The sequence below is a fragment of the Triturus cristatus genome, chromosome 8, assembly GCF_964204655.1.
Source record: "Triturus cristatus chromosome 8, aTriCri1.1, whole genome shotgun sequence".
Lineage (NCBI taxonomy): Eukaryota > Metazoa > Chordata > Amphibia > Caudata > Salamandridae > Triturus > Triturus cristatus.
Genome location: NC_140591.1, coordinates 437,071,515 through 437,084,958, shown reverse-complemented (window position 1 = coordinate 437,084,958; position 13,444 = coordinate 437,071,515). Strand labels below are relative to the sequence as shown.

The window sequence follows — 13,444 nt, the reverse complement described above, 5'->3', positions numbered from 1 at the left end:
CTAATCTTTGAATACCCTGGTTCACGCTAACAAAGGGTAGCCCCTTTTTAACCATTCTTCTCTGAAGTTCAACAGGAAGTGACGATCATGTCCCAAGAGTCCTTCTAGTCCTCATTCTTGATACTGTTTAATTGGGCACAAGCAGGGCCGGACTGGTCATTCCGGGCACCGGGCAATCCCCCGGTAGGCTGGATGGGTTGGGGGCCGGTTTTGTGACCGGGGGGCCGGTTCTGTTGTTGGGGCCGATTTAGACCGACCGCCAGTCACGGTCGGTCCAAATCGGCACCAACAACACAACACAGTGCTTACATTACATTAAGCACAATCAGGCCGCTGGAATGTCGGAGAGGCCTGGTGTGAGCACGGTTCTCATGCTGGCAGCGCTGCGCCGATTTCAAATACATTATTTAATTTTGATCAGGCGGCCACCACGGCGCCGCCCGGCCCTACTCATTATAATGTATTCACTTACACACCTACGTCACGGTCACGGAACGTCACCACCTGACCTGACCTGCGACTGTCACCTGACCATGATGATGATGATGTGTAGAAGACGCGGCGCGCATCGCGCAGATGTCACCGCCTCCGCGTCTGCGTGCCGCTGTTTTTTTAGGGTGGGGTCTGCTGCTGATGCTCATGCGCATTGGGAAAGTGCGCGTGACTGAGGCGAGGTAGGCATTCAGAGCAAGGCCAAAGAGGGAGACAGCGGGACAGCCAGGAAAGAGAGTGGCACCCCGTCATTTAATTTCCCCTGTCTGGACTGCCGAACGCTGGGTAGTGCTTTTTGTTTGCAGGCATGGTCATTTGTGAAGCTTGTAGGTAAAATGAAATAGTAGACCAAATGAACTCCTTTTTAAAGAAAGTTAGGAAGTGTTCATTTTAATACTTAATAGTGGCGTGAGAAAGGCATGTTAACGACTGTCTAATATGAAACTGCTTGCAAACTTGTCGAGCAAAACAACGTTGCAGGTTGTCTCTGCATTGATAATCATTTACTAAAGACAGCGCGAAGATGCTTGAATAGCACACTCATGTCATCTATACCAACTCCTCCTCACGTGACCTATCTAGTCTTAAGGTTTTGTCAGGATGAATGCATTCCATACCTGGTAGGTAGTGTGGTGCAGCCTGCTAGCATAGCCGGACTCAAGTCTTGCTCGCAGCCTCAGGCACAGGCTGCCAGGCCTGCCTGTGCCTGAGGCTGCGAGCAAGACTCCGGCTATGCTAGCAGGCTGCACCACTACCTACCAGGCGGGCCCGGTTCTAGAGGGTGGGCCGCCAGGCCCACCAAACATGAGCCTCCTTAGCCCTCGCAGTCGCAGTGAATCTGCCACCGATATACAACAACAATAAAAACTGTTAACTTGTGATTTACGATCCTGCTGCAGAGCAACCATTTGTCGGTTGGTGGTTCGTAAATGCAGATAAACTGAATTTTATGGGAATAGCTCAGTGGGTTACTACCTCTGTCACAGATATCCTTGTGTTACTTGCAGTTCAGAAGTTAACATAAGAAAGTGACCAATTACCTGTCATCAAAAAAATGCATACAAACTTCGCTTTTTTGTGTTGTGATGTAGTTAGAACTTCTCCATTCTTTCATTATTCTAATGTTACTAATAAGAGTTTGTTTGGGCAGTTATACATTTTTATCAGTAAAGCCAACCCTGACCACTGGAGTACTCTTTAAATCCTGACTTTGTGCTTCTCCGAGTCCCGACCAAACCCCCGTAAAATATACTGCCCACCAGAATGGATGAAGTGATTTCCACACCTTGTAATCCTCATTAGTTTGTGACATTTCGCGTAAACTGATTTTGATTTATTGTCTCTGTATAATGTGTGCTGCTGTTATGTTAAGTACTGTGACACCTTACACTGATATGAGTAGTGCTATACAACGAATGGAATGGGTATGAGAGGGGCAACGGAGAGATAAGGGGCACTAGTGGAGGGTGGCAGTGAGGGAATACCAGAAAGAGGTCATGGGGTGGGGGGAGCTACGGAGAGATGAAGGGTGTGGGTGGCAGACAGTGAGGGAGGGTGGCAGTGAGGGAGTCAGAGGAGGAGGTCACGGGGTGGGGGGAAACACAGAGAGCGGAGGGGCACTAGTGGAGAGTGGCAGTTAGGGAAACCGAGGTGGAGGTCATGAGGTGGGGGAACTACAGGAGAGATGAGGGGTACTAATGGAGGGTGGCAGTGAGGGAAGCCAACGAGGATGTCATGGGGCAGGCGGAACTACAGAACGATGAGGGGCAATAGTGGAGGGTGGCAGTGAGGGAATCTGAGGAGGAGGTGGGTCACAGGCTGGAAGGGAACTACAGAGAGATGAGGGGCACTGGTGGGGGTGGCAGTGAGGGAATCCGAGGAGGAGGTCACAGGGTAGGGGGGGAACTACAGAGAGATGAGGGGCGCTAGTGAAGGGAGCAGTGAGGGAATCCCAGGAGGTGGTCACGGGATGGAGGGGAAACTACAGACAGATGAGGGGCGCTGGTGGAGGGAGCGGTGAGGGAATCTGAGTAGGTCATGGGGTGGGGGGCTACAGAGAAATGAGGGGCACTAGTGGAGGATGGCAGTGAGGGAATCTGAGGAGGAGGTCATGGGGTGGGGGAGCTACAGAGAAATGAGGGGCACTAGTGGAGGATGGCAGTGAGGGAATCTGAGGAGGAGGTCATGGGGTGGGGGGGCTACAGAGAAATGAGGGGCACTAGTGGAGTATGGCAGTGAGGGAATGCGATGAGAGGGTCATGGGGTGGGGGGAAACTACGGAGTGATGAGGGGTGCTGGTGAAGGTTGGCAGTGAGGGAATCTGAGGAGGAGGTCATGGGGTGTGGGAGCTATGGAGAGATGAGGGGCACTGGTGGAGGGTGGTAGTTAGGGAGTCTGAGGAGGAGGCCATGAGGGGGAGTGGCTACGGAGAGATGAAGAGCACTGTTGGAGGGTGGTTGGTAAGTTATCTACAGAGAAAGAGGTCAAAAAGACTTTTGTACCAGCACTAAAGCCGGCCCTGTCAGGGCCTTTCTGTTTTTGTTTATTTAATTAACAGTCATGTGAGTAGGACAACTGTAGAGCATACTTTAACATGCATGCTGATTACATTTACTGCTATATTCAATGTTTCAAATTTGAAGGTGATTTTACTTTTGTTTTTTACTGGGAATAATGAAAGTGGAACTGAATGGTGGCTGATATGGGGCTGGGTCCCAAGGTCAGCTGTGAGATAAGGTGTAATGTAGAGGGGTGGTAGAAAAGTGAATAATCAAGTCTGTAAGGGAGTGAGCTGCACAGTCAGGGGTCAGGTGGAGGTAGTAATGAAGAGGGTTTCTCCCTGAAGGCTCGCATAGAGGGAGCCAGAGTAGAGTCACTTGCTAGATACTCCCACCTTAGAAACCTCCTCTTCCCATCAAAGGGACATTACATGGAAGAAAAGCACTTTTTTAGAGTGATAACATTTAGAAAGAGAGTGTGTTTTACTGTACCTTGTAAGACTAAGGAGAGATAAGGGCGGTCAACTATGCTGATGACACACAACTGATTGTTTCCCTGGAGGGGTATCATGCGGACTCCTTAACTATTTTTCACAAATGTATGACAGAAATGGTGTCTTGGCTGAAAAATAATGCTTTGCAATTTAATAGTGCTAAAACTGAGATTCTGCACTGTGCAGTGGGCAAAGTGCCGCAGGCTCTGCCTTCTAATGTTTGGTCTCTTCCCCTGGACACACCTCTGGTCCCTGTGAAGACAGTGCGTAACTTGGGGGTCAGCTTCAATGAGAAGCTGAGTCTGGAGTCACATGTTAATAAAGTGGCCTCGAACTGCCATATGATCAGAGGCCTAAGCAAGGTTTTACCACTTCTTCCCTCTGTTCACTCATAAGCTTGATAAAGGATCCATTTTGCCCTTTAGGAGCAGGTCCATTGCACAGTAACCCAGGCCTGTGAGGTGCAGCACTCGTAGATATTTCAGGCAAGAGTTCTCAAAATGCATTTGTGAGAAAATTCAAGCAGGGGCCCCATTGTTTCTCAAACTGTTGTGGCTGGTGGTTTACTGTAGCTGAGATCTTCTCCATGATCAGGGTGTGGTACAGCTTGTGAAGCCAGTCGATATCTTCCGGCATGTTGCCCACACCCCAATGACCGTTCACTGTTTGCATGTGAATTACAGATGCGCACATTGTAGACGTTGAAACAGCTGGGCGGAAAATGAGAAGCTACAGAAAGTCCCAGCGCCATTAGCACATGTAAAATGTTTTTAGATACATATTGTTCATACTGACTGCTGAGACATGGTTAGCTAAGTCCTTGTTGGCCTCAGATTCCTCCAAATTAAAATCCGGTTCGATCTGCTTTATTACATCAAAAAAGGCCATTTTTGTTGGCTCTTAGGGCTCAGTGCACTTTACCACCATCCGCTAACCAGTACTAAAGTGCTTGCACTCTTTCCTTTCAAACATGGTAAAATTGGCTGACACTGAATTGGCAAATTTAATTTACTTGTAAGTCCCTAGAAATGTGGTTCTGCATATACCCAGGGAGGGACTGTACATGAAATGCTGCTAGTGGGCTTGCAACACTTATTGTGCCACCCACTCGAGTGATATTCCTCATGTAAAGCGCTATGATACCTCCGGGTCTCAACTGCCACATGTGTCATGTCAAGGACAGGGCTTTTGGGTTAATTTTTCATGCTTTCTGGCCAGGGTGCCATTTGAGACATTTCCATGACTTCTGGCAGCCTGGGTGGTTATGTGTGATGTTTACATGCTTTCTGGCCTGGGTGCTTATGTGTGCTATTTCCATAGTTTCTGGCCTCCGTGACCTGGAGGCTCATGTGTGACATTTCCATGCTTACTGGCCTGGGTGCTTATGTGTGATGTTTGCATGCTTACTGGCCTGGTGTGACCACCAGGCCTGAGTCAGTGCCTAGGTGCTTATGTGTGACACTTCCACACTTCCTGGGCTCAGTGGCCTGTGTGCTCATGTGTGACATCACATGTCGGTGCTTAATGTGTGTCAGCGTACAAAATAAAAAAATCAAAATGTAGTTTTTATTCTGTAAAGTTGACGTTGAAACAGTCTTAAAAAGCAACAAAAAAAAAGCCTAAAACACAGCAAAATCAAGAGTGGTCCGAAGGGTGTTGTGATCATCCCAGTACGGCCCCTTAAAGAGTTCTGGGCAGCAATGTATGCAATTTCAATCTTGTACACCTACTCAGGAAGTAATGTTTTGTGCTCGACATTTCATTTTTTAGTGTTCTCTGTAGGAATGTCTGTGTTTTATGACTGTGTATCTTGGTGCTCCTTAAGGTAATCATTTACTATGCTTTAAAAGTTAATACAATCCAATATGTAATGAAAAATGGCCTTTGTGTCTCCCAAATTTCTTGTGAGGGGGGGACAAGTTCAACCCCCCCAAACTCCCCCTAATAGTGGTTGCTCACTGTGCTTGCTCGCTACACACCATGTGGGGGCTGGTCTCACTTTTATTTCTCTCTGATTTACTACTCGTGCCTATTTTTGGTGCTCTCTGAAAGAATGTCTATGGGTACATATGACTGGGTGGGTATCCTGGTGCTCTTGAAGGTCATCATCTACTATTTACTGTGGTTTGAAAGTTGATACAATTGAATATGTAATGAAAAATGTGCTGTAAAATTCACCATTTTGGTCGGTTGTTTTCCAAAATTTTCTTGGGGGGAGAACCCCCCCCAAACCCCCCCTAGTAGCGGTCGGGCTAGCTCGCTGCGCTCGCTCGCTATGCGTTGGACGGAGGCTGGTCTGCCAAATTTGACGGGGGCTGGTCTGCCAAATTTTGCCTGGGCTGATTTCAGTTCCCAGTCCGGCCCTGGGCACAAGGACTCTAGATGATAGAGCTGCAGCGGGGTTGGTCAGATCGTTCATCTAGACTGAGCACAAGGGACATCTGAGTCTAGATGACACCCAGATACACCTTATCCTCGACCAGGGCTTTTGGTCATCAGGAAAATGTCATATTCCTAACAGAAATGTAAAGATGGAGCACCACAAATTGGGCAGATAAAGCGCACTTAGCTCAGCGTGCCCATCCACTGTACTCTCCAATAGCAGAGCAGAGCTCTTGTGGCAGAGGTCTCCTATTTGATTCTCAAAAAACTTCACCCCCCAATTGACCAATATGAAAGAATGATATCTATCGCCCCCATCACATATGAGGAACCTGTCACTGTTGATCTTGCCACACTGCATTAATCTAGTCCTTGCCATGATAGTGCAACACAGCTATACAGGGCTCGCAGCCAAGACCAACAAGCATTGGCATAGCCAACAGGTCTCGCCTTTGGGACCGTATAAGTATTTGGCCATGAAGCACATTATCCTAGGTGCTACAACAGCTACTGTTACTTTTTGTGCCCCTGGTGAACAGCCACACACCTATGATTGGGCTTCCATGCTATTTGATGAACACTGGAAATGCACTTGATGCCCAGATAGGGCAAGTCTGCAACCTAAAGGAATTTAACGATGAATACAAATAATGCTATTAAAATAATCCCTTCACTAACTGCACCGAGGCAAGGCATTGATAAAGAAGAAAACATATGAGTGACGGTAAAGCCAACCAATGGTAACCAATGAGTAGGATTTAAGCCTACTGTACGTTCCTGGCAAACTGACAATCTGTCTTTTGCAACCAGACAGTTTGAGCAGTCTAGTAGGCTTGAACTAAAAACCTTTTTTTTTTTTAAATCTAGTAACTCATGGTACAAGCGTGCTGACAATTTTTTTTTAGATTTCTTTGAGATAGTGCCTGCATTCCAAATATGCTGTGCAAATGCCAAAATAAATACCTCGATTGTAGTACAGCAAGAACTGAATTTGACTGCTTAGCAAAGGAGGTGAAGTAAACATCAGCTCCACTGCAGCATTTACCATTCTCGAAATTAAAATCACTTAAATCAAGAAGCCAGTAAAATGCTTGAAGAGTGTAGGTACATGAAGAAAGTAATATTTTTTGTGATCTAATGCCATTTTTTAATCATAGTGTCTAACTTGGCAGGTTGGTCATCTTTAAACAACTAGAGCCACATTTTAATGCAAACAGTGATACCAGAGGTTTTAAAGGGCTCTAACGTGCACAGTTGGAGGTGACTAATAGCACCACTTCTGCAGCTCTTAATGCATAAGAGGGTAGTGGGTTTCAGAAACAAATCTTGGCTCAAAACCTATACCGAACTGTCTGCAATATTGTAGAGAGGTGACAGGCACCACAACCTGATCTTTTCTTGATTATCTCCCCATAATGAGGACAGGTTATAGGAAGAAAAATATGCAGGAAGCACAAAAACTGACTCAAGAGGTTCTGTAACAGCCTGGCCAAACTGGGCTTCTGGCCGGGGTTTGGACTCAGAGAGCGGGAGCCATGGCCATAGCATGACGGAACTTACTAACGAACACTCTGAGACATTCCACCCGTCGTAGCCTGGCCCACATGGAATGAACCCACATGCCTAGAAGGAGAGGGGTTCTGCCACCTGGCTCAACAACCCAGTCTACCAGCCAACCAGCTAGGACTCTAATAAAGCTCCAGCATTACCACTACGCTAACATAAGACGAACAGCTGCCGAGAGAGTGAGAAGCAGAATTTATAAAGTGCACTACATATGGTGGGTTTACGCTCTCTCTGCTGTGCTAAAACTTGAGATGTAAGCTGCTGTTTAAGGAATAGAAAGAAGGGCTACAATAAATACCAAGAGGCAGGTTACCAGGGTTGGACTGCTTGAATGGCGTAGAGTTGCCTACTTTTAGAGTTTATCTGGAAGGCGAGATTTAAGAAGATGACCTCTCTTTAAATGACGTCACCTTGGACATCAGCTAGGGGTGAGGTGCGAAAGCATTTAAGTTCCACACAGGTCAAGGTAAAACAGATTCAGTTTGAGACAAGGTGCCAATGAAGTGCTTTCTGACACCTACATTTTGAGGTGGCATGGGTCTGCATAAAGCTCCAAGCACAGGAACAAAGTTAAGTGTCTGCTTGCTGTAGAGATCTGTGTTAAACTTCCAAATCAAGGGTTCTAAACACGGTGAAGCAACTCGGAGGGTAAATAGTACGTTCCAACACCTGTGAGATATTTTAGTGGGTTGAATTAAGTGCCAGTGTATGTTGGCAGTTTGAGTGGCCCACAGACACACAAGAGGCTGGCGGGGTTGTGGAGACTCTTTTTGTGATTATCCTGACTGCAGGGGGTGGCCAGGATCCTAAGCGTTTCTGCCTACACAGGGCACCCGAGTCTCCTGCGGGCATGCAGCCCAGCACTTCCGGACAGAGTGTCTCCCTGCTTCGTTGCACTGAGACTTTCACAACTAGCCATTTTATTCAGCGTAAGCTGGTGTTGAGCTCAGTGCTCATAAACCATGGATCAGGCCAGGGGAGCCATGTAAGCAAGGCGCTGTGATTTGTTATTGACGGGGGAGATGGGGGGGGGGGGCTGAATAAGCATGGTGCGGTGCAGGAGAGCCAAGGAACCATTGTACTGTGCTGGGCAGCTCTGAAAGCATGGTGCCTTGGAAGAAACCTGAAAAAAGTGCTATGCACACAGGGTTTTGCACAAGGATATATGATATCGGCAAATTATTCTTGTGTATGTAGCTTTAACACAATGGATTAATGTGGCTAGCAAACATGTGCATTGCACATGTACACCAATGGTACAGCTTGGTTCCTGCGCTGCAGTTTATTCTTCGTGCGCTTTTTAGTGCAGCAGATTCATTGTATGGGTTGAAAAAACGAGACCTTTGTGTGCTTAATCTTGAGTGCCAGCCCCTCCCCTGAATAAGTGGAGTGTTCAGACCTGCAGAAAAGTCTCTACGACCAGAGAAACTATTTTATACACTGATTCATTGTTTTCTATTCTCGCCTGAATTTACCATTGAAAACAAGAAAGCTGTGAAAAACACTTGGAAAATATTAGGACTATTTCCAGCCTAATTCTTTTTTGTATAAATATAATTTACATCTAATTCCACCACTGATATGAGGTGGGTGTGGGGTGGCTGAAGGGGGGTAATGGAGGTCCCATTATTCTAGAGGATAAAAAAATCAACAACAAAAAAAACTTAAATGTTTGTGTACATAATTAAATTTACACTCGTGGAAGGTAAAATAATGAAAAAACACAACTCGACACTTCGCCACCTACTGGATGAAAGAAGCAAAATGTAAATTTCTGATTGCATTGAGAATTTGATACGAAAGTAGGGTCCAACAAGTTGGCCAGGGTTGTTCCAGTGTCTTAAACCTTCAGACAAACAGCGAAGTTTGCGAGTGTTCTGAACTTTTCTACGGGCTGTAAGCAATGGATGCCCGAATAGCTCTTTCAGTATGAAGCTGCTCTAACACAGGTTTCTGAGGGCAAACCCAGTCCAACTTCTGCAAGTCAGAAGCTTTGTCACCTCAGTGAACGTTTTAGTCTAGAACTACAACGTCTTTAAACAAGCCGAGTAATGCAGTTACTATTGAATACACACGACTGCAGTGCACAGCTTAGGAACGTCTTTAACACAAGAAACTGGTAACCCAAGTTATGCAGACCCCCAACAACAATCATAATGCTGAAGCAGAGGTCAGCATTTACCGGCATCATCTTAGATCCGTACCGCATTGATCCGGGCTATGGGGCAGTTTGAGTCTCCCTTTCTCCCTGTGCTTAATAAAAAAATCTATATAAATAAATGATAATCATTTGTTAAGAAAATAAAACTGGTAAATAAGAAACAAAATAATAAATGTACTATGCCTATTGCAGTACGGCAAATGGACGAACTCCCGCAGGGTGAACGCAAGAAGATAAGCGCGTTTGGTTCAACAAACAAAAAACATCCACACCAATCCATAAACAGAGCGAAGGCAAATGAAATCTAGATTACCCCTAGCGCGAGCAGGAGCAGCGGCGCGCAGCCATGCTAATTAAAATGTACAAAAAGATAGTCGGCGCACCGCTGCTGTTTTAAAGCACTTGTGCTTGTGCTAGCTTGCCCCTAGCAGAAGCGGGAGCAGCGGCGTGCAGCTATGCTAATTAAAAACATGTGGTTGGCGCGCCGCTGCTCGCTCCTGCAAGGTGGATGCCACCACAAGCACGAGTGTGCTTGAAAAGGAGATGACCGATTTCTAAAGGTCATCTCCTAAAGAAGCGCATGCGCGCTGCCTAGGCGAGACCTAAAAACACAAAAAATACATTTCTGCCTGTTTTATCTATTGATCTGAATAAATCAAACCACATCATCCTACTTTGTTTGCTTAGTATCGAATACATATTAAGAGCTGATAAACTGTAAATCATTCTCCTCGGCACACAAGACCTTCCACTGTGACGTGCCAAGGTAGCAGGGCTATTCTCTCACAACCGACTGACTAAATGCTAGCATTCTTCTTCCCAAATGCCTCCATCTATAAGTGTAAATTATGAGTCTCCGGGGGAAGCGTTTGTTACCCCAAATTGGCCCCTTTGTTTTACCTGTCTCAGAGGTCATGAGGGCAGAAATAGAAAGTAACCACTTCTATCTACTACTCTCCATAGTTTCCATTCATTCCCATTGCCCGGGCTCCTCTGCAGAAATTAGGAGGCTTTTAAGGATTTAGGGTTAGGTCAAGGGTCAAACCTGCGATCTCATTGGTTAAAAGGAACGGATGTCACTCCCTGTCATCTTGGTGAATTGACATCCGTTTTTCCATCCGACCCTATACCATGTTACAAAAACTTGGGAGAAGAAAGACTACACAAGGCTCCACCTTCTGGGACTTCCTCCTCCCACGTCTGCAAATGGAGATGTTATACTTTCAGCAGGGACTTAAATTACCTGCAGCTAGTTACCGCACCATACACTACGCATGGCCTACTTAAGGGTGAGTGAAAAGGACCCCTTGTGCCTGCCGTGTCCTGGCATAGACTGCAATGAACCTTCAACTGGCTCGCGGTGCCAACACTCAGTAGGTCCCCATGACTTGCCCCTCCCACTACAAAGGTGCCTGGAAGTCGCCTCACAGCAATAAATGAATCATTTGTGTTTTGAACTTTAGCCAATGCTTTGTAAAATAGCTGTGAGCTCCCCACGGCTCACACATCTAACTGACCTCTATATATACCTCCACATACTCATGCACTTTGTCTAATCTCTGTTAACGTGTCATTGATTGTGTTGCAGCAAACCAGTCATGTGTATGTTTGTATTGCATCTTCTTTTTATACAGGCAACAGAATTTTATAACATAGACACCCGTATGAATAACCTTCTGAAATACCTTGACTTCTACGTCATGCCTGTGATGAACGTGGATGGATACGAGTACACCTGGACAACGGTAAGGGCGTGACTTCTGCTGCAGGCTAAGCAGTTCTCATAAAAAGTACAGCTGTGATAAAGCAGGGGGAGAGCTATACTTTCTCTCTCTCTATAGAGGTAGATGTTCTTAAATGATTATAATTATCTTTTTGTCCTGCATGCTCTGATTTGCATTTGAACCAAAGTTGTCTGATGGTACATCTGATACCAGTTGTTGTGTACAGCATTCTAGTGTTTGGCTCTTAAATTGGTCAAAATGTGGCCATTATGGTTGTGCCGGTAAGAAAAGATTTGGCAAATGACTGGAAGCCTTGAAAAAAAGTACATTTGGGGCAATTTGTGGCATTTTAAGTTTATTAATGTTAGTCTTCGCACGCCCTTCCCTGCATCTGCTCGCTCATACATTCCCTGGACCTGAACATGGGAAACACATTCAAAGCCGACAGAGGCATAGACATTGGATGGTATGGAGGCACACCAGGAAAGCATGCGCATTCGTCAGACAAGGTGTGTCCCAAACATAGGAGAACTCACAAAGTAACTCTACACACAGAAGGATATACCATACCAAACAACATCACTGCACACTTTCACGACACAATACAGCAACACAACCTCCAAAAACACAGTACATCATACTTACACCACATTATACCACATCACATAGTGTCACACAGCATCACACTATACCAAGCTATTTAACATCATATAACACCACACCCCTGCATTTCACACCACACCATATTAGAACATATCCCACTATGTCATATTTCAGGCCAATTCCCCAAGCCCTACAAAGTCAAAGACATCTGAGCAATCCTCATAAAAAGTACTGCACGGTTGTGATTGGAACTTCAGGAACAAGATACTAAAGCAATCTCACTCAATCTAAGTACATCATTTGTGGCTTTGGTTTCCATATGGTAGTGACATTAAATACTCAAGGCATTCTCTTCAAGTGTGATGTATCAGGACCCCACAAGTACCTGCTTCTTGCGGAGTGATCTCACAGGGTCGACATGAGCTATCGCCCACTCTATCCCACTTAGGAGTGATCAACAAGCTAGGATAGGAATGGAAGCGGGGAAGGTAGCCTAGAATGGCTGGTTGGCGTAGGTATTACCAGCGGACGTCCATCTGGTTGAGATGCCCTGGGCGCCAGCTGAATAGGGAAACAAGGGGACACCAGTTACCAACAATACAACATTTGTATTCCATACACTAGTACACACTCATGCGGGAGCCAACTAGTACCTCATCATGATGCACCAATACAGTGTTGTCATAACAATCAGCGCTCCTGCGCTATCCACCATGGAAACCCAAAACAAACAAGCGCTCTTGCGCGGTTGAACAGTACAGAAAAATAGAGCTCCTGTGCTCTTGCAGAAGCCACAGTCAAAGTAAACAAGCGCTCCTGCGCATAATGGCTAGTGAAGGGAAAAAGAAATCAACATAGCCCCTGAGTTTGGGGTTTTATCATCAAGGTGGCGTGCCGGGAATCCAGGCAGAGTTACAGTTATGTCTGTCGGCACTCCAGCAAGTACCACCGACTACATAGCATGAAACGGAAAATAAACGCGCTCTAAAGTGCAGCACTCCACATCCACTAGGGTGAAGCGCACTAGCACGGCGGTTTCAAAACAGGCAAAGCAACAAGTGGCCAGTCTAATGATACGGAGAAGCGCTCCAGCGCGGTAGGTCCACTAAACAGGAAGCGCCATAGGAACAAGTCACATTAACCCGAATCGCTCCAGCGCGGCACTACGCAAACCCCAGAGTTACAATGGCCCGAATCGCTCCAGCGCGGCACTACGCAAACCCCAGAGTTACAATGGCCCAATTCGCTCCAGCGCGGCACTCACACAAACCCCAGAAGCAGTCCTACCAGTGGCAATGCGTAAGCGCTCCAGCGCGGAAGTTTCCTGCAGGTTCCAGGCCTCAGCACAGGCTTGCGACGTCTGGTCTGGCGTCGATGCGAAGCGCCGCACCGGGGGGAAGCCGCAGGTAAAATGCGGATTCCTCCCGGAAACGCCACTGACGTCAGGGCGGTTCTGGCACGGAGCACCAGACCGCTAACCTTCGAGAGACCGGAAGTGAGGGGAATCGCCTCCCGCATGAGGCA

The 13,444-nt window shown here is 46.5% G+C and overlaps 1 protein-coding gene across 1 annotated transcript in view; it reads left to right on the top strand.

Annotated features, from left to right (window-relative positions):
* The window catches only part of CPB2 (carboxypeptidase B2), a 138,065-nt gene that overhangs the window by 78,817 nt on the left and 45,804 nt on the right, over window positions 1-13,444 (top strand). The window contains exon 7 of the mRNA XM_085621837.1: window positions 11,228-11,338. Within this exon, the coding sequence (XP_085477963.1) occupies window positions 11,228-11,338 (111 nt within the window). The remainder of the gene's footprint in view (window positions 1-11,227; window positions 11,339-13,444) is intronic.